The sequence below is a fragment of the Talpa europaea genome, assembly GCF_964194135.1.
Source record: "Talpa europaea genome assembly, chromosome: 7".
Lineage (NCBI taxonomy): Eukaryota > Metazoa > Chordata > Mammalia > Eulipotyphla > Talpidae > Talpa > Talpa europaea.
In genome coordinates, this window is record NC_140074.1 from 11,213,295 (window position 1) to 11,234,645 (window position 21,351).

The 21,351-nt window shown below is 49.5% G+C and overlaps 1 protein-coding gene across 1 annotated transcript in view; it reads right to left on the minus strand.

Moving 5' to 3' along the window:
• DNAI1 (dynein axonemal intermediate chain 1) overlaps window positions 1-18,659 on the minus strand; it is a gene marked incomplete at both ends in the record, with an annotated part of 33,546 nt that extends 14,887 nt beyond the window's left edge. The window contains 11 exon segments of the mRNA XM_084237757.1: window positions 3,975-4,018; window positions 4,281-4,398; window positions 8,032-8,116; window positions 10,755-10,889; window positions 12,132-12,191; window positions 13,208-13,327; window positions 13,573-13,691; window positions 13,942-14,068; window positions 16,895-16,975; window positions 17,179-17,277; window positions 18,597-18,659. Coding sequence (XP_084093883.1) covers window positions 3,975-4,018; window positions 4,281-4,398; window positions 8,032-8,116; window positions 10,755-10,889; window positions 12,132-12,191; window positions 13,208-13,327; window positions 13,573-13,691; window positions 13,942-14,068; window positions 16,895-16,975; window positions 17,179-17,277; window positions 18,597-18,659 — 1,051 coding nt within the window.
• Window positions 18,660-21,351: the final 2,692 nt, after the last annotated feature.

A 21,351-nucleotide genomic window follows, 5' to 3' on the forward strand; every position in this document is an offset into this window, starting at 1 on the left:
TGTCTCTGGTGAATCCTCTCACCCCCTGCACCTCTGGCCTACACCTCAGTTCTTCTATGCAAACCCCCCCCCCAAAAAAAAAACGAAAAACTAATACCATAGGCATTTCAGGAAAGGGGAGCCCAAATACTGTCTTTTGGAATTTGGGGAGAGGTCCCCAGAAGTGGTACTTTTTCCTGGGACAGTTGGGTGACTGTCCCTCCAGAGGTCAGGGGGACCGATACAATGATCCCCAGTTTTTCTGATGATAATAAAGTCCTGCCTCCGTTTCCTACACCCCAGCTCTGCCACCTTGGACTCCAGGAAGAAAAATTCCCCTTGGACTAGGATTTGCACAGTCTCCAAAAGCAGGAGATCAACCCAAAGCTTCCCCAAGAAAGGGTGTGGGTGCTAGAAGCCTTCAAACCTCCAGCAAGGCCCAGAGGCCAGAGTGCCAGGCCGGACACAGCCTCCCAGGCAGCTGGGCTCTTCCCAGCACTCTCAATGAGAAGTCATATTTAAACAGTGTGGGAAATAAGAGCAAGGCCTTGGAGACAGACTACATCAAGCAGGACATTTAATTTGATTTAGGGAAAACGAGGCAAACATTTGCGAACCTAAATAACTACCCAGTAATTAAACTAACAACGGGAATGCCCTCGCACGACAACCCTGTGAGCACAGTGGCCTTTATGGACTATATTTACAAAAAGACCTGACAACATAATTAGTCCTGTAAATTTTACGCAGCCTGCAGCTGAAGAGTGATGGATTCTGTGTGTGGAGGATGAACGGGGAGAAATGAGGTGGATGAATTTCCATTTTCAGTAAATTAAATTAACACTGCTTAATTAGGGAAGCTGACAAATAAATGATCAGGAAAGATTTAAATCCCTACAAGTGTATCTCTGGCTTGGACCAGCTCAGGGACAGGCCAGGAGGTGGTGGGGCAGAGTGGGAATGGGTTTGGTATTGGGATTTTGGGCCTGACGTTGGCCCCTTTTGAGGCTGCTGCCCTCAGAGGAGAATGGGCTGAGGGTCTGCTGTTGCTCTGCCCCTCCAAGATGTGGCCCTCTGGGTAGCTCCCGCCCATCTCCTGCGTCAGGACCATATACAGTGCTCGGGATCTGTTCCACTATGCCTGCCCGACAGACCAGGAGGAGTGCCCACTTCCCTGCTGGGCTGGAGAGGACCCCCTGGGCATGGCGGGCTGACATAGTGGCATCCTCGCTCTGCCCCGCGGCCAGCTCTTCCTGAGCTTGGCTCCCCTCGGCCTCCAGCGTCCCTCCATCTGCTTTCACTTGCTGACAGCCTCTTGCTCCACTCTGCTGGCAACACGGATCCCGGTCTTCAGACGTACCCCAGGGTCTGCCTCGTACGCAGCCTGGCGTGCCCACCACCCAGTACCCAGCAGCCGCAGAGGGAGGCAGGTGGGAACGCTCCTGCACCCCTCATTCCCCCCCTGCTTGCTCCTGACCTGGCTCCAGCCAACCTGCACTATCCCTAAAATGGGGCATTGGCCTTAGTCCTTCCTAGGGTAGATGCGTAGCTCCCCAAAGTCTTATTGGCGGGTCACAAAATGAACGTCTAGAAATTCCAGGCAAAAGGAGGCCTGGGCCTGAGCTCATCCTGGTCAAAAACAATAAAAAACCCCAATTCTCATTCTAGTGTTTGTGCACGTGAGGCAAAGTTCGACGCTGGGGGTTGGCGTTGGGCACTCCTAAAGACATGATGGTGCTGGGGAGCCAGCTGCTCCTCGCACCCACCCGCAGCGTAGTTAGGGTGCCCTTTGCTGCACCCTCTTTGCCCTCTTTCTTCCAGGGAGGCGCCTGGACACTCAAGAGCATGGAATTCCCAGAGGCCACCTGAGAAATGAATGCAGAGCCCTTCCCAGCCCTGCCTGGCTCTGCTCAGGCCTCTGCAGAGCGGTACTGAGATACCCGGACCCCCTAAAACTTCTTGAACAACTCTGTGCCAGTACAACAGTAAATACCACTGCCGCCTGGGGCCTGCCCTCCCAGAGAGTACGTAGTGCCTCATCTGACTCCCCTCTATTCCCACAGCTCGCACACTACAGCCCCCCTCTGCTCGGGTTCCCCGGGGGTCCTTCAGGACAGCCAGGGGGCAGAACCACAGACAAATCAGCAGTGATGGTCCTGGCCGCGTAGCTCCTAGAGCTCACAGGGCGCATTTGCTGCTTGTCTTTCACTCGTGCCTCACAACATCCCCGAGATGGAGGGTGAGCAGGGGTCAGCCTCTCCCTGTCATCAATAAGAAAGCCATTGCCTCAGAGCGGCTTCTGGCCTTAGGTCACAGCACTGGGAAGTAGCCCTCCCAACAAAAGGTCCCCAGCTGATTGTGGCACTACTCAGGGGGGTGGAGGGGACAGTAGGACTAACAAAGGACACAGAGACCCTCCTGGGTGAGCCCTTGTGGCTTGGGGTCATCTTCCCTGGGAGGGGATGACTCTTCTCTACTCTCCTGGCTAAGGCTGCCCCCAGGGATGCCTCCACAGTCCCCCAACCAGCTGACCCTGCTTCTGGCCCTGGGGAGAGGAGGCGGAGACTAGAGCTGAAGCAGTTTCTCCTCCCACCTGCTGGGGATTCCCCTCCCCCTCGGGCCCCACCTCAGTCCTGGGCAGAGCGCCTGGGCTGAGAGCAGCCTCACAGAGGGGTCCACACCCACTCCTGGGAGGGCCTGCTCAACCCCCAGGCTCTGTTCCAGGACCAGTAGCTGCAGCAGAGGGGGAGGAATGTGCTAGTTCCCTGCCAGAGGGGGAGGGCGCTTCCCACTTGGCAGCAGCCCACCGTCAGGAGGGGCAACACAAAGCGGGCATTTAGGACATCCTCAAAGGCACCCAGAGTATGAGAATGGGAGCAGCTCCAAGGTCCCCTCCTGCGAGGAATGACAAACACCAACTCCTCGGTGCCTCCTCCCCATCTCCCTCACCCCAGTCAAAAAGAATGGGCGGACAGGCAGTCCGAGGGGCAGAGACCAGGAGCTTGTATGTCTGCCAGCCAACAGCAGCTTGGAGAATGGAAAGGTTTTCTGTTCGCAGAAGCTGATCCTTCCAGCCAGAGAACAAGCTGTTAGCCTGGGGAGCTGTGGCTAATGCGAAGTGTGGGGCCCTCTCCTGTTAGGAAGGGGGAATGTCCAGGCCAGTGTGGCGGTAGGGGCTTCTGCAGGGACCAAAAACACAAGGGAAAGCAAATTTCCATAATCACCACGGTGCTGCCTCCTGCTGCCATTGCGTGTGGAGGGGGTGGGGGCGGCGATGACGATGACGGGCAGGGGTGGAAACACCCGATGGCAGCTCTCAGGGCTCAGAGGCCAAGTGATGAGAATCAGGCCCTTGCTCCCACCCTTTCCTCCTCCAGGGCCAGATCAGCAATACTGCAGCCAATCCCTCCCCAGGTCTGGTCCAGTCCACCTGCCAGGCTTCTCGAACCCACTACTCCACCCTCCACAGTCTTGATTCAGGCCCAGCCATCTCTCCTTGGGAGGCTTCACCAGTTTCCTAACTGGCCTCCTACTCTCCAGTCTCATGCCTGCAATCCCCCGCCCCCCTGCTCTAGATGTGTTCCTGCCCTTTTCAGATTCCTTTAGTGGTCAGAAGATTGCCCTCAGGAGCAGGTCCAAGCTTCTCAGAATGACTCAGCAAGCCCTCTGGGGCCTGCCCCTGGCTCCCTCAATGGCTTCATTTCTTGCTTTCTCTCGTGGCTCCAGACCTTGCATATGATGGTCCCCCTGCCAGGAGTGCGCTCGCCCTCTCTCTTTACCATAGTAACTTCTTCAAGGCTCATCTTGGAATATTCCTTCACCCAGCACTAATTGCCAGTCTGATTGTCTTGTCCATTAGACTGTGAGCCCCCTGAGGACAGTGAGTGCAGCTCAGTCGCCTGAATCTTTCACACCTGGCAGAGAGCTCTGCACAGAGTGGGTACTTAGTGTCTGCTGGCTGAGTGAGCACACGAATGAAGAGCCAGATTACTTACAGGAGCCGTGTCCCACTGCAAACAGATCATTGTACTTCGGATTCCTGCAAAAGAAATATGAACCCATTGGCCCAGGAAATGGACACGACTCTCCCATGGATACTAGTGCCTAACTACACTGCAGATGTCTGCTGTTCAGCTCAGAGACCTGGGTTAATTCTACAATCCCAGGGGACTCTCAATGCCCGGTCTTCCAACAGGCAACACGTCCAAGGTAGTTAAGTGCGGCGGGTGGAAGCGTCCTGCTCAGGGTTTGGCACCAGCAGGCCCTCAGGGGCTCGGCTTTGCGGCAATGTCTGTACTCACCAGCAGAGGGCGGTGACAGCCAGGCGCTTGGCTTTGTCGTTTTGGAACTTCCAGAGCGGCAGCAGGGTGCCCTCCTGGTCCCGGAATTCATCAGCAGCATCCTCGTAGTATTTAAAATCTTAAACATACAGAGGCTAAGTCAGCCCTGGGACCACCATTTTGGTAAAGCAATCCTGGTGTTTCAGAGTGGGAATAATAGTTACTACCTCCGGGACTGCAGAGAGGATTCATTGCATTAACATGTGTCAAGGGCTTAGACAAATACCTGGCACACAGTAAGCTCTCTCTCTCTCTCTCTCTCTCTCTCTCTCTCTCTCTCTCTCTCTCTCTCTCTCTCTCTCTCTCTCTCTCTCTCTCTCTCTGCATCACTGTTGCTGTCACTGTTGTTGGAGGCAAATTACAGCAAAGCAGCGTGTCTGCATGGACAAAGCCTCAGATCTGACCATCTTCATACACAAAAGAATGGGCTCAAGTCCGGTTACCGCAAAACTGCCTGGATCCAGCATGCATTTCCTGAACTCATGGTGATCTCCTGTCCTAAGTAATATCTGCCTCCAGTTTTCTCTAATTTAGGTAGAAGCCCCTTCCTTCCATTGGCAACCTGGGTAATCTTTGGCTGACCTTTCTCTGTCACAACTCAGACTTTCCTTCTGATTATCTTTTTTTTTTAAATAATTTATTTATTTATTTATACATTTATACAAGCACTGGGTACAGTCAGAAGCGTGGGAGGGTGAGAGAATTCACCAGAGCCAGAGCGGAGATCAGAACAGGCAGACTGATGAAGTACACTGCTCAGGGGAGCAGCGGGTGGCAGGAGAGGTCTGCGCGCCATGTGGGACCCTCTTCCAGTGGCTGGGGAGCAGCCGGGGATCGAACCGGCGCTGCAGAAGCTGCGGGCAGCTTTGCAACCCAGCGCTCAACCACTGCGCCACCGGGTAGGCCCTGATTATCTTTTTAATCCATTATCCAAATTCCTAGCCACTTCCCAGATGCAGGCTTCAACCCTTACTACCTGCACCATTACGACACCCCCCTAACTTGTCTCCTTCCCTTCAGAAACTCCTCCAGGCTGTGTTCCACAGAGCCACCCGAGTGAGAACAGTAAAGTCACCTCCACACTCCACTTCCCCACCCCACTGCCAACCACTCAAAGGCTCCCTTGGCACAGGGGCTCCCGGGCCAAAGGCAGGCTCTGGGTCACGACATCTGTGTCATTCCCAGCCAGCTGTTGACATACCTGCTGCATCAAATCTTGTCAATGAGAAATTAAATGCAAGCTTCTCATTCTGCAGAGAAGCTTGCATTCCTACATGCTGTGCCGCGTCTAAAATGTCCTGCTCCTCCATCTTCCTGGAGAACTCCTAATCACTCCAGATCAGATCAAACTCTTTCTCCTCTATGAGACTCTCCCTTTCTTTGGTGAGCAGAGTTCATTTCTTCCTCTGTTCCGGTCCTCCTTATCCCCTGCTGCAACGTCTGTCACACTGAGTTCCATCTCTTTATGGAACTGACCCCGCCAGACAGCCCCTGGCGAGCAGGAGGCAAGTCACATCCGTCTTTGGACCTGTGGTGTCTGGTGCGGCCCAGCCACGGAGCACACAGCGGCTTCAAAGGATGCAGTGAAACAAATCAACAGGAATGAAATGGTTCTCAGCCAAGGGTGACCCACGAGGAAACGAATCCTCCTTCCAACCCTCCCTCAAGGGCAGGCCACGGGACGCCCAGCCTCTCCTGCAATACCCCACTCCTTGAGCTGGAGGGGCTGCATTCAAACCCCAAAGATGTCTCAGAATAAAAAGCAGCCAGAGAGGCATGAGCCGTGATCACATCAGAGATCCCTGGGCTCAGACTATCTTTGAAAAGACCTCATTTCTGAGAGGAGATTAATTGGTAACACTTCTCTGTTTTCACTGCTCCTTCATGATTACACTTTCCCAAAGGGAAAAAGAGGAGGCAATTAAAAAAAATCAAAGTTCAATGCATTTCTATGTGATCGTGTTCTTATAAATGAAAAAGGTTCACCAAGGCCAACTTCTCCATGGTTATTAATCACGTTTGCAGCCCTTTGGTGGGCTGGTTGCAGAGGCTGGGTTTCAGGAAGCCAAGCTGCGTGAGTGACAAATTCATTCATGGCTGCTGTGTGCTCTGACAGCTTTGAGAAGCGCTCAAGGTCGTTTTCCAGTCTGAATGATAACAAGGGGGCTTGTTTAGGCTGCTGGTCTTGGCAGCCCTGCTTTCTATGTCCCACGGGTGAGCAATGAGCATCGAGTCACCAAGAAGAGCCCTAGGCTGTCAGCAAAGGAGAACGGCCAGCAGCGAGGAGCTGCCAACTCTGGGGAGGCAGCTGCTCCAAATAAATGCACAACCTCTTAGGGAAATACAAGCCACTTGGGAATGTGCTGTTCCTGCCATGGGAAGGATTCCGTTTCCCTGGCTCTGTCAAAGACACCAGAATTTCCCAGGCCCCCAGGATTTAAGCGTTTTTGAATCAGTCTCTTTCTTCACCTCATCACTAATTAATCACCACCATAGACCTATTGAATGTTTATTTGAAATGTCTCTTCCAGTTCAGTGGCTCTGTAGCCTTGCGCTGAAGTGCTAAGGTTGTGGATCCAAGGGGCCGACACTCAAATCCTGATTCCAGCACTCACATCCCCAGAGCTGTGATTTTCAACAAGTGGCAACCTTCCAGCCTGCATTTCTCATCTATAAGAGGGAGATGAGCCTGGTGTTCACCTGCCTCTGTGGCTGTCAGGATAAAACAATACATGTAAACTGCAGAGCACCGTGCCCAGGGAATGCTGGTGCCCATTGTTCACTACTATAACTGCTTCTTTTTCTCCATCCCCTGGGGTGTAGTCTGGGTGAGGTGTGGCAGGGCCCCTCTACCCCACGCCTGAAACTCACCTTCGCCTCTGCCCTGTATTCTGCCCAATCCCATGCTCCTCCAGACCTGCTCGCAGGGCTGTCTCCCTGCCTGGGAAGTAGCTCTAAATTGTCTGTAGAGAAAGCTCAGATTCTCTATGTGATATTCAAGGCCCTTCATTAACTGGCTCCAGTCACCTCTCCGGACTGAATTTTTATCACTTTCCCACAAAACTCCTGTCTGGGGCACTGAACCTGATGCTCTTTATCCCCAGAGTGCATTTCAATTCATTTTCACTTGTGCTGTCCCCTGCCCAGAACATCACCCTCCTGCTAGCCTGCCACTCCCACTCAGCTTATCTCTTGACATTTAGCTCGGTTCTTCCTAAAGCCTTCCTTGACTGCTGCCATTATCCCGTCACTTCCCTTTTTCTGTTTGTGAGCAGTTTCTGTCTATCTGGTGTATTCTAGTGTTTATATTGTCCCCTGGACTGAGCACAGCTCTGGGAAGGCCAAGACCTTGATTTGGGTCCTCCCTGCCATTCACTAGCCAGGTGACCTTGGCCTTGGCTTCTTCATATGTAAAGTGGGGGTAATAATCTCTGCTCTGCCTTCCTCCCAAGATTGTTGAGAAGATGACACTAGGTCACTAATCTGTGTTTTTTGCTGCACCATTGTCAGATTTCATCAGTACACCCATTGTTTCTTATGGCATTGTTCATGGTTGACCTGCATAAATCTTGTCTCCCTGGTGACATCCAGAAAAGGCAGGGATTATTTTTTTTCTCCCTTTGCACCTATAGGACCTGTTTGAAATACTCACCTCATATGAAAGGTTTTTAATACAGGCAGTGACAGAGGCTGGCAGCCCTTCAAATCTTACCTTGAGCGACATCATCATATGTGTTCTGGTTGACCATCCGCTCCACGATTTTAGCAGCTTGGGCCACTTTGTTGATATCATCACTCTGTGGGAACACAGAGGCCACAGGCAATCATAGGCCAGCACCTGGGAAGGTCACACCCCGAGACACAGACCAGACTTGCAATTGGTTCAGCGGTGCCTGTCTGACACCGCACACCCCAGCATCTCTGTATGCCTCAAGGCCCAGCTCACCCCATCATTGCCTGCTGGGAAACCCCAGATCACAAGTGGCTCAGGAGTCTGCACTGCCATACTTGGCCCCAGGACAGAGCCTGCTGCCTCATGCTCTTCCTTCTGATTTTATTCTGGGGAAGCAATATCTCTGAGCATAAGACACAGCAAGGAAAGCCCAGGAAGGCTACTGACAGGGAGAACAGACAAAGATAGGTGGGAGGCTTTACCAGCTCAGGCTATGATCAAGACTCAAGAGATATTCTGGTCTAGCTTATTTAGCCAAGAGTCAAGGAAGACACAGAGGAACAGAGTAGAGAGAGCCAAGTTGTGCACAGGCAGTTCAAGGCGGAACTGACTCCTAATCCAGGGCCCTGCCCACTGCTAAAACCAAAGAGAAAGTGAACTTTCATGTCAGGAAAAGTGACTCATTTTGAACCAAAAAACAAGATCATTATTATTGAAATTCCATAAATCCACAAGGTGAATCACTCAGTAGGTTAACAGAAGAGTAAAGAGTTTGGGGCTGGCAAGAAAAGGCAGGTGGGGCCTCCCTGGTGGCACAGCACATTTAGCACAGCACTGTGAAGCTGTCTGCAGCCTCTGCAGCGACGGTTCAATTCCCAGCCGGCCAGAGAGATTCCCAAATGGAGTGGTAGACCTCTCCTGTCTCACCCGCTGCTCCCCTCAGCAGTGTATTTCAGTCAATCTGCCTGTTCTGTTCCCCACTCCGTCTCTGGTGAATCCTCTCACCCTCCCGCGCATCTGGCCTGTACCCCAGCTCTTGTATAAAAATTAAAAAATAAAAAATAAATCTTAAAAAGAAAGAAAGAAAAGAAAAGGCAGGTGGCAGGACTGAACCTATGGAGGGGTAGGCACCCTCAGAGGGGTCCAGGAAGCCAGACCACGGTGCCTGAGGATGAGAGTTCCTGGAGTGGCAGCAGCAGGCGGTGGTTAGGAGAATGGGTTCTGGAGCCACACAGGCCCACATTCCCATTACCTGGATCAAGGGTGGAAATCTTGGACAAATACTTCACTTCCCTGAGTCTTAGAGTACTCGTGACAAAGTGGGCAAGAATAATGGCACCTGGTTGTGAGGATTCAGGGTGGTTGTGAGGATTCAGTATAATAATGCACACGGTATTATTTAACCCAGTGCCCGGTAGTGATGGTGCTGGTGGTGTCAGAGGGAATAAGCAGACCCATGTGGTGAGGGCTTATTATAAAGTCACATCTGGGGAACTGCCCTTTGAGGGTCTTTTGTCAGATCTCAAACTGACTCAAGTGTATCTCAGCAAACTGATGGAGAACATTCATGGAAGTACACCTGGTGGCCAGGCTGGGGAGGTGCTGGCTCTCTGTAGGGGGACCTTTCTTCTCTGGGTCCTGGTATTGCCAAACTCCTGATGTATTTTCAAGCAAACCCTGACCAAGGTTAATAGCCTCTCTGATGCCCCAAAGCTCTAGGGAATGGTTCGGGGAAAATCAAGGGTCTGGATAGGGCAGAGACTCCATGTTTCACCTCAGGGTTTCAGTACCCAACATGATCATGATAACTGAATGCTCAATCTGTGAATAAAATTGAATTGGGGCAGTTAATGAGTTGGGGCAGTTCCTATTAAGCCAAGCCAGTGAACCCTCAAACCTAAAGTATGACATGATCAGGGTCATGGAAGAGAGAATTGAGTGGAAGTGGGCACACCTCAGAGAAAGGAAATAAAATTTCCTGTAACCGTTTGACTTCTACTTTGGTGTGGAGCAGAACCATTTGCCGGCGCTGCCGTGAGCTCTCCAAGGTGCTGAACACAGCCCTCAGTGACTTGTGGACCTTGTTCCTTCCCCGCCTCACTGCTGGTCAAACCCGTCAGATTTCCACACTGAGACTCTGGCCCAGCTTTCTCTCTGTTGAAGGGACAAATGTGGTCCTTCAGTCTTTCCATTTGCTGATCCTCCCTGTAGTGGGCTAACTCCCACGATGATCCCCAAACCTATGCTGGCTACACCCAAAGTGAGCCACCCAGTCATGTACTCTCTAATGACTTGTAGATTATTCTTCATGGTAAATCCAGCCTAAGGAGGCCAAACCCCTTGGCTTGAACTTGCTGACACCTGTGACCAACTCTGACCTGGCTCCTGGCCCTGAAGACTCACCTAAAGAATGGAGCCAAGTAAACCCGAGGACTTGAAGGTCAAGAGCAAAGCAGCTTCCCAAATCCCATGAGTCCTTTGCCCCTGGAAATGGTGCCTTATCCTCACACCCCCACCTTGGGACACTCCCCAGCTCTTCCAGGGTGCACAGTGAACTGTCAATGAAATTCATGTCTTCTGTTATTCCTTAGCCCAACAATATATATAAAATGGGGGAGAGGGGGCAAGTGTGGAATGTCAGAGGCAGTTTTAGCTCTCCTCATCTTCCATATTCCCACAGAAACCCTCCAAGATATCCTAGGCCTGTCCACCCGGGGGTCAAGGTCTTGCTCAGTCATTCCCTGTGACAACCCTCACCAAACCTGGGACTCCATCGACATCATCTTCCTCATGGCTATCTTCCCCATTTTTTTGGCCACTGGGGTCCTTGTCTTCTCCTTCTCTTTGGTCTTTTCTTGCTTCTCGAGTTCTTCTATATAGGCATCATAGATCTCCCACTAGGCAAGGATGAGATGAGAAGAATCAGTACAGGGCAAATTCTTCACCCAGCCATCTTCTCTTGAACTTTAGGGTCCTAAAGAGTATCATGTGACCTCCTGCCACAGGCCTCATGGAATCCTCTCCTTTGCCCAGTGTAACCCAATATCTGTCTTCCTTGCTAACTGCCAGCTCTTGGGCAGGAATGAAGGAGCTCCAGGGCACCCCTGGGCTGAGTTTATTCACCCTGCAGTTCAGGGGCTGGGTTATCAGCTAGAGAACAGTATGGTTCCAGCCTGCAACCCCCACCAGGCAGAACTTAAAGCCTTTGAACTAGGAAATCAAAAAATGACATTAAAATAGACATTAAAAAATGTCTCCGTCTCCCCCCTCCCCATGGAGGTAAGATCAATATACTGGCTCAGGTTGATTGTCTATATTATTGACCTACACCTTCTCAGCATAAAAAGATAAACAAAAAGTAAGGGAACACTTGTAACTAAATCTGACAGCAAGAGAAGTCAAAGAATAGTAGAAGCAGCAGCAAGGATTTGGGGCTGCCAAATGCCCCAGATCACACTGTGTGCTTGCCAGAGCTGGGCAGTCACTGCCACCTGGAGGCCAGATGGGCATACCTTACATTTAACAATTCACCCAGAGATCAGTACTCCTTGCTGCAAAACACATCAACATTTATTCTTACATTCAGAGTCCTCCAGTCCTGAAAGAAGCTTGTCCTCACTTTACAGAGAAAGAAAGTGAGGTATTAAGGAGGATGGTTTGCTCAGGATCTTAACAGTATGAGCATCAGAGTTGGGGCCTGGGCTCAGGTCTTCTGGCACCAGAGCCTGCCCAAATCAGCATCTCTACACAGAGCAGGACTTGAAGGGGAAGGAGGGCCAGCAGAAACACTGAAAGGGCAGGTCAGAGTGCCGACACTTCAGAGTCAGCCATGGGCTGCAGAGAGTTCATGGGAACAAACATTCTTCCCGGTCTTGGAGGAACTTCAGAAGCCACCTGTCCACCTTGGACAGCCTTACTTTGTGAGCATGTGGCTGGTCCAGGGCTCGCTGGGTAAGAACCTACTCTCTCATATGCCTGGTATTCAGAGCCTGGACAATGAGCAGAGACGGGGATGAGAGGACAGAATGCCAGAGGAATCTCTGACCACCCCAGTCTCCCTTGTGACTGAGCAAGACAAGAATGCTTGGGGTGGGAGGCTGGAGGACAGTGATGGCTTTTAGACTGGCCCAGGGTTTCACCTGATTTGCTGTGGCTGAAAAGTTTGTCCTGGGAGGAGGTTCCATCTGACATTCTCGATCCTAGAAAACAACAACAGGAAATGCACAGAAAGCCCTCAACTCCTCATTTGCCCCAACTTATATTCCATGGGCAAAGCATTTCATTGAAGCTGAGGGAAGGGTGGGACAGAGAGCTCTTCCACAGTAAAGAAGGGCTTGGGTAAAAGACTGAATGACTCAGTGAAAGTCTACATTTTGCCATCCAAGTTTCCTTCAGAAGAAATCTAAACTAGTCAGGAGGGGGAAATGAGGCACACTTGTACCAGTTTCAGCTAAGAAAAATGCCAAGTGGAAGATGGACAGATCTGCAAGAAGTCAGGCCTGTGGTCAGCCTCCAGGCACAGGACATAGAGGTCAACCTCTGGCAGGCCACTGAGTTAACGTTCATCACCCTGAGAAGGCTTCTCCCTAAAACTGTGGTCTCTGGCTCCACCAAGGGAAAGTACCCCTGCCCCATTATGCATCACTCAGATTGCTCGATGTCCGCATAGGGACCACACAGAGTGATTAGGAGCTGCCAACCCCCTCCCCCCGTCCCCTGCACACCCCTATCCTCTATTCACAGGTTCATTTCTGCAGAACACTCATTACATATGTAAGCCTCTCCCCCAAAATTCTGAGGGGTTCTTTCAGCCTGTTGCTCCACATCATCTATACTGCTGAGACAGGGAACCTTTCTAGCTTCTTCCAAGTAGTCTACCACAGAGTCTGTCAGCTTCAGTCAAAGTGACTTCTAGCCCCTACCCCCTATCCCAGCATATTCTGACTTCTCCTCTCTTCCCCTATCCTGCTTTTAACCTCCTCTTCAAAGCCCAATTCATGTTTCAGTTGCTCAGTGGAGGGCTCCACCTCCTTGCTACTCGCTCTGAACTCCTGCCTGGGATGGCTAATAGGGAACTGAACACCTGTTCCCAGCTCTTCGAGAAAAATCCATAGCATCAGCCTTTTCACCCCCGCCATGCTGAGGGCCTGCTTCTTCTCTGCCATGCACAGCACAGAGCAGTGAAATAAAGTGGCTGGGGCGGGGGCTGCTCTACCCGGAGCCTGTTGTTGAAGGTCTGTGAGGCCCTCTCACTGAAGTTGAACTGGTTGGTGAGCTTTCGCTCCCTGGGCTGCATAGGAGTCATCAATTCTTCTTCAATCACTTGTTCAGTAAACTGAAAAAAAAAAAAAGACCATGGGAACAGGACTCAGCTGTGGGGAGAAGGTGGTGGGGAATCGGGAGTGGGGAGAGTTCTGTCCTGGAATAGGGTGGAAACAGAGAAGGTGTTGATGCCAGAAGTATTGGCACCTGCAGGTCTAACAGCCCTTTAGCCTTGCTGTCCCCTGCCTCTGGGCTGAGTCAGTCTGAAGCCTTGGTAACTGGAGCTGGAGGGGAGGGATGGGGAGAAATATACTGTACCTCAGCTTCAAGCGAATCTCCTTGATTCTCAGCTTCAGCTTCTGTTTCCTTGGGCTCTTCTTCTTCTTCTTCAAGGATTTCTGTTTCTGAAATCACCACCCTGGAAGATTCCTGAGAATCTTGGCAGGAAATTGCTGATGAGCACAAAGTCCAGTCCCATTCCCACAGTCCTTGACAGGGCAGGCTGTCTTGATTCCTGCCTGTCAGACCCCACCTGCCCCAGGGTTCCCCTTGGCCTGAGCCTCGTAGGTTAGCTCCCAGAGAGCCAGCGGTTGGACTTTAGGTAGAGGTTCTGCAAAGCTCTGATACTCCCTAGAGCAAACAGAGAGGGGACCAGACTCTCGGCCTCAGCATCCCCCAGAGGCTTACCTGCTGCTAACTCATGGCGGTAGTGCTGCCGCCGACCCTCATCTGAGTCTTTGGGGACCAGGTTCCCAACCTGGCTGAAGTGAACTGCCAGCTGGTTCACAAAGCCGATAAGTTTATATGTGCCTTCCTATGAAGAGAGGGTGCTGAGTCATCCCAGGGGTCTCTCAAAAGGGCTAGAGTCAGAATGTGGTCCACTTTCATTCTTTAAGGCCTAAGAGAGTCCATTTCTGTTAACAGAAATATAACTCATAAAATATTCAATTTTTAAAAAAGATTTATTTATTTATGCCTACAAAAACTGGTGTACAGGCCAGAGGTATGGGGGGGGGCAGGGGGTGAGGGTGTATGTGAGAGGATTCACCAGAGACAGAGCGGAGAAGCAGAACAGGCAGATCTACTGAAATACACTGCCGAGGGGAACAGCAGGCGAGACAGGAGAGGTCTGCTGCGCCATGTGGGTAGCTCCTTGGCTGGGGATTGAACTTGTGCTGCAGTGGCTACAGATAGCTTCATAGTGCTGCGTCTTAACCCCTTGCGCCACCAGGGAGGCCCACCAAATATTCAATTAATCTGAAGTTTTCACAGCATTCCAGTTTAAAGAAAAGGCAAATGAAATGAAGTGCTTTTTTTTTTTTTGCAAGTTTCATCAAAGACTTATTTGACAAAGAGCTGTAGGTTGAACCTAAGCTACCGCTGTCACAACCACAAAGATGAAGAGGAGGGAGAGAGGGCAGATGTGCCACCTCCAGTGTGCTATGTCCCTGCCTGGCTATCCTAAATAAGAAGTGACATGTTCAAGAAACATCCACCAAAACTTGTACACAAATGTTCACAGCAGCATTGTTCATAATAACCAAAAGCTAGAAACTATTCACATGTCTGTAAATTGATGAATGGATAAATAAAACGTGGTCTGTCCATACAATGGAATATTATTTGGCAATAAAAGGAAATGAAGTACTGATACATGTTATAGCATGAATGAACCTTGAAAACTTTCAGCATCAGAAGCCAAACACAAAAGATCATGTGTATCAACCCTTTGATATGAAATATTCAGAACAGGCAAATTTTAAAAAAAGATTTATTTATTTATGCATATAAGAACTGGGGTATAGACCAGAGGTGTGTGTGGCAGAGTGAGAGGATTCACCAGAGACAGAGTGGGGAGCAGAACAGGCAGATCTACTGAAATACACTGCTGAGGGGAGCAGTGGGTGAGACAGGTGAGGTCTCCTACGCCACGTCGGTCAGCTCCCTGACCGGGGATCGAACTCGTGCTGCTGTGGCTGCCAATAGTTTCATAGTGCTGAGACTTAAACTCTTGTGCCACCAGGTAGGCCCCAGAACAGGCAAATTTATAGAGATGGGGAGCATAGCAGTGGTTGCCTCGTGTTGGAAGAGATGGGAGTCTGGGAGTGACAGCTCAGAGGTGCAGTGTTTCTTTGGGGGGAAATGAAAATGTTCTAAAATTGACTGTGGTGATAGTTGTACAAGTGTTGAATACAGTCATTGAACTGCACACTTTAAATGGGTAATTGTATGTTATGTAAATTCAATTTCAATGGAGTTGTTTTAAGGAAAGAAAGAAACTGTTAATAATGGCTGTCTGTCTAGGAAGGGAAACAGAGGAGGGAGGAAGGTTTAATTTTCATTGTTCTTTTCAATTTTTTGAAAATTTTACCATGAGTTTCAATTATATAGTCAAAATAAGTTATATTTATATAAATATATATTTTTTTATAAATGCCTATTTTTTAAAAGATATTTATTTATTTATTTATACAAGCACTGGGTACAGTCAGAAGCGCGGGAGGGTGAGAGAATTCACCAGAGCCAGAGCAGGGAGCAGAACAGGCAGACCTACAAAATACACTGCTGAGGGGAGCAGTGGGTGCGGCAGAAGAGGTCTGTGCGCCATGTGGGACCCTCGCTGGTGGCCGGGGATCGAACCAGCACTGCAGAGGCTGCAGGCAGCTTCGAAGCCCAGCGCTCAACCACTGCGCCACCAGGGGAGGCTCTATATAAATATATTTTAAAAGGAACAGTGTAATGACTTTGGAGTCAGGCAAACTGGTTCAAATTTTGCATTGAATTTTCGTGTGTGACATTTGTAATGAAAATAATAATGGTTTCTGTAACATGAAAATAGTAATAGTTCCTATATCAAAGGCATGTGAAAGGTCTAATGAACTATCACTTGTAGAAGGTCTAGGGGAGAAACTGACACTGTCATACAGCAAACACAGAACAAATGGATCTTAAAATAATGAAATAAGAAGCATATGCATTACTTCCACTTTAGCTCACATTATACTCAGAATTTCTCTACTGTCAGTCCACAGAGGATCTGGCCTTGCAATGTCTGAAAACCGTGTTGTCCCTCTGAAAGATGTGCCCTGTATGTGTCTACCAAGTGAGAAAGCACTCACGCCATGTGGATCAAAGGAAAGACCTGACAGGGTTCCTGCCTGGCTGGCTGTGTTGTCGGGAGACACTGAGAACAGACCCTGGGAAGCTTCTTCCCAGGCAGGGACACTGGGAGTTTGGGGGGTGTGTGGATAGTGAGGTGGGGGAAAGCTCAGCTCCTCATCCAGAGCGAGGATTGGACTCCACCCAGGCATCTGGCTGGAGGAACACCAGACTTCTGAAGGTCCATCAGTTGATGCTAATGAAAAACTTGCTGTACACATTAGGAAAGTATTTTTCTAACCAAATTATTCACTTCAGGATTCTTGAAAAGAGTGACTCTGCAGGGCACTCAATACTATACAATTAGCAAGACTGCAGGGGAGAATCATAAAGAAAATTTCAAATGTCTGGAAAATTCCATGTCAAATCTCAGGGTTCCAGCCTACGTGATCTCTTGAAGAGCTGTGAAGCTTTTGCAGTGTAACAAATTATTGCCAACCCAAAGAGCACTCAGCAGCCCTGCCCAGAGGGGTTGACTTACTTTGAAACTGTATCTGACAATGTTCTGGGGTGCATGTGGGTTGTTGGCTGTCAGGATTCGGGTGAACTCCTCCTTTAGCTCCTAAGGGAGAGGAACACCAAGAAGATTATATGTGGAGGGCCCCCAACACCTCTCCGGCCTGAGAGGCCCCTCCTCCTGCCTTCAGGGTGTCAGCAGACATCTCACCCCAGGTTCTCTGCAGGCTCCTAATTAGCGCTATGGCAGAACATGTCTCTGAGGCTGAAGGAAGGAGAAGGAGTACAGGTAGGATGCTCTTCACTCACCGCATCAGTCAACTCCAGCTGGTCAGGGGGTCTAACTGCGGCTTTGGATTGAGCCCATTCATCTGCCCCTTCTGCCACTTCGGGCCCTGCATCTTCATCCTGGAAACAACCTCATGTGAAGATCCAGAGTGCCTGGTTGGCTTATACAAATGAGCAGTGCTACAAGAAGTCCCTTCATTTACAAATCCTCCCATAAGCCAAGTTCTGCCCTGATACATAGATGACAAAATGTACTACAGATCACTCATGGGAGAGTCCAGAGAACTGCTCAGGCCAGAGCTCTCGTTGCTTGGAAGATCAGGGCCACCTCAGTCATGGAGGCCAGGGTTTTGCTGGAATATTGCAATGGGTCTTGGGTCCCAGTAGGGCAGCCAGGAGCCAAGTGGCTCCTCCCTGCCTCCTATACAGTGTGGAAGCTACAGCCAGCAGCAGCTGCCAAAGGCAGTACTCTATGCAAAATGAAAGGACACCCAGCTGTTTTTTAAGCTGCCTCAGCTCTAATTCATTGCTGCAAACCCTCTCACATTACCTTCCCATGTGCTATCTTAAGGTTACTCTCACAGCAGTACCCTCAGTACTTGGTAACCTTAAGCCTCAGTACCATCAGGTCCTTGGAGCAAGGAAAAAAACATCAAGGACTTGAAGTCCTTCTTCCCCTGATAGACAGTTAAACATGTTGCCAAAGTGGCTCATGACAACAGTGATCGAAGATATACAATATAAAACAAGTCCTTTTTTTTTAAACTATAAACTGGTAAAAACTAAACAAACATAACAAATATCTAGTGTTGGTGAAGCTGTAGGAAAATGGACACCCAAAAAATAGCATAACTTTTCTAAAGAGCAATTTGGCAATATTTATCAAAAACCTAATATGTATTTATACTCTCTGACCCAAATTTTTATGTGAAGGAATTTATATTAAAGAACAAACCAAGGATAAGCCCAGAGTTTAAATGCATGCATTTTTGTAGGAGGATTAATCATAATAATGAAAAAGAAGAAATATTTAAATGTCTAGCAATTTCTTCAACAATGTTGAGCAAATTTTGGCCTGACCCGAAGGAACATATGGTAAAATATTATGCAGGAACTTTAAATGATGCTATAAAAGTGCACTTATTGGCAATGGAAGGTACTCTAAATATATTATGTGAAAAGCAGATTATAAAATAACATACAGTTTTGATTCCATTTGGAAATAAATACTTGTGATTTTTATGTACGTATAGAAATATCTGGGAGGATTAAACACCACACATTAGCAGGAAATTTCCTGGGGTGGTAAGGCTTAAGGGTGATTTTAATGTTCTTTTTGCTCATTTGAATCTTAAAAAATATATAGGTAATGTTTTCAAGAGGAAAAAAAAAATGCCATTAGCTTCTTGCTGAGAGATTGTGGTGGTCTCAGCACTTACTCTCTTCCTGGCTCCTCTGCTCACGCTGATGCTCTGAAACAACATAAACAGAAGGTAAGTCATAAGTGAATCACCATGGGAATCTCAGAAACAGGACTTCAGGGAGGCTTCCGCCCACAGACTCTGCAGACAAAGGATGCTGAACTTTCCCAAGTCTCAGGAGCCATTCTCTCAGGGCAGCTTAGCCCAGTCAGAGATCCTGTATCTGAGGCAACCCCATTCCAGTGTCCACGGCACTGGCCCATGGAGAGCTACCTGGTCACTCAGCACTGGGCATTTCTTATTGTCATTGGTTTAACAAACATTTGTAGAGAGTATATTCTAAGAGCTCCGCTCTGTGCTAGACATGAAGTGGATTTCTGAGGGCGGATTATATTCATAAACACTCATTTGGGACAAATGTAAGGTCTTTATGAGCAGGTACTTTGTTTTGTACACTGCTATGTCTCCAGCATCTCGAACAGGGCTCACAATATACCAGGCAATCCAAAATACTTATTGAACAAATAAATGAAGTGCCATCAAACCCACTAGTACTCATAACCCTGAGAAAAATGTTTTTCCTCTTTGGGAGTCAGTTTCCTCATTGTTAAAATGCATAGGACTGGATCCGATGATCTTCCAGGTCTAGCATGCTAAAATCTTATGCTGCCAAGGGCAGTATGCTCAATTCAACTTGATAAGCCTTTGTCGAACATCTATAATATATTTTTTTAAAGATTTGTTTATTTATTTATTTATACAAGCACTGGGTACAGTCAGAAGCGCGGGAGGGTGAGAGAATTCACCAGAGCAAGAGCGGGGAGCAGAGCAGGCAGAAGGACCGAAGTACACTGCTGAGGGGAGCAGCGGGCGGCAGGAGAGGTCTGCGCGCCATGTGGGACCCTCCTCCGGTGGCCGGGGAGCAGCTGGGGATCGAACTGGCGCTGCAGAGGCTGCGGGCAGCTTTGCAACCCAGCGCTCAACCGCTGCGCCGTGTCAGGCATGCACCTAAGCAGTGGGACAAAGATGAAGGGAGATTCCTGTGGTGTGCTCAGGGTCCACGGGGATGAGATGAGTGTGATCAGCGTTGTCTAGTCCTCACTCACTCATGCAGCCCGTGTTCCCTTGGAAGCCTGCTCTGTGCCAGCAGTAGAGGCACGGGGGCTCAGTGTGCCACGAGCGTGTCTAGAGGCATGTACCTAGGCAATGTGGTGATTTCTTAACTGGGTATCAAAGGACAAGAATGGGTTGTCCAGGGTGGAAAAAATGTTTTTCAGAAGAGGGCTTTTCAGAAGGAGAAAACAGCATATGCAAAGGAACAGTGACAGAGGAAAATGTTCCACAGCACAAACCAAAGTCCTGTGGTACATATACAGAACAATTAGGTATTTCAGATGATCGAGCTAAAGGGACATCAGGGAAGGCTGAGGGGCTCTGCAAGGGGATGGGGGGCTCTTGGAAGAAGCTGGCCTAGAGCACTGGAGGGGTCAAGGCAGCAGGGAAGTCACAGGGCATGCGTTGGTGGCAGCATGGCACACTGGAATGAGACCTGTGTCCCCAGCTCTCATCGACTGCTTATGTGATCTCGGGGATGGCTCTGGGGCTTGAGTTCCCTAATGCAAAAGGGGGGAGTTAAGCTAGCCAAGCTCTTTAGCTCTTACATGATAGGGTCTGTGGGAGAGGCTTTGATGATGGCGGGAGGAAAGGAAGTCCAGAGGGAGAGAAGAACATGTCTCAGCTTGGGCTGGGATTGCTGCCGGTAGGGCAGGCAGCGGGGTTCAAATTTCTGCCAGGTTGCCAGGGTTCCCAGCGATGGGAACCCTTCTCTGAGGCTAAGCCATATGAACCACAAAGCGGCTTTCCTTTGAAGAGCCTCTGATCCCTTAGGTAACAGGATGGAAGCGTCACAATGTCCAACAGCTTTCTGGCCCACAACAGAGCACTGGAGAGCCAATCCCAACCCAAACTGCCAGCATTAAATAGAAAACAAGATCCAGTTACCACTGCCCCCTGTAAATATGTCTGTAAAACATTTATCTGGCAATAAAAGAACTGACAAGGCAATTTGAGTGTAATTGTTTTTGGCAGTTGGAAATATTTCAATTAACACACTATAAAAGCCACACTATAATAAATGCAAAACAGGCCAATGAAATCAGCTACAGCCCTGACTTCCCAACCATGGCAAAGGAGATTGAATGTCAGGCTGCCACTTTGGGCCCTTGGTCTTCCAGGAGGAGAAGCCTGAGACGGACAAGCCTGAATTCCGAAAGCTTTTGATGGTTCCTCCCAGAAGCCATCAAACCACAGAAGAAAGTGCAAACGCCCTCAGAACACTATCATCTGGCCCCAAGGCTCCGTTCCAGCCTGCTCTCCCACCCCTGCGCTTTGAGACACAGCCCAGCAAAGCTACTCACATTTCCTGTGCTTGGCCTGCGCACTCTCACCTCTGCACCTTTGCTTTAACATCCCTCCCGCCAGGAAGAGCCATCTTCCCTCACACGCTCTGCTCTCACTGTCCCCGCCCAGTAAAATACTGCCCAACTAGCCTCTGCAGGGCCTTTAGCTAATCCTGACACCGTGCCCTCTTTCTCCTATCTGCCTTTCCTCAGTTTTAGCAAGGATTGCCCCCTCCTCTCAGCGTCACCACGCCAGAGGATGTTGTGAGATGAAGGCTCTTCAGACACGGCCTTCAAACACTCTTGCCTCTGGGTTTGGGTCTGTCAAAGGGGGTACTATTCTGAAAAGAAACGTAACACTGCAGTGAACACTG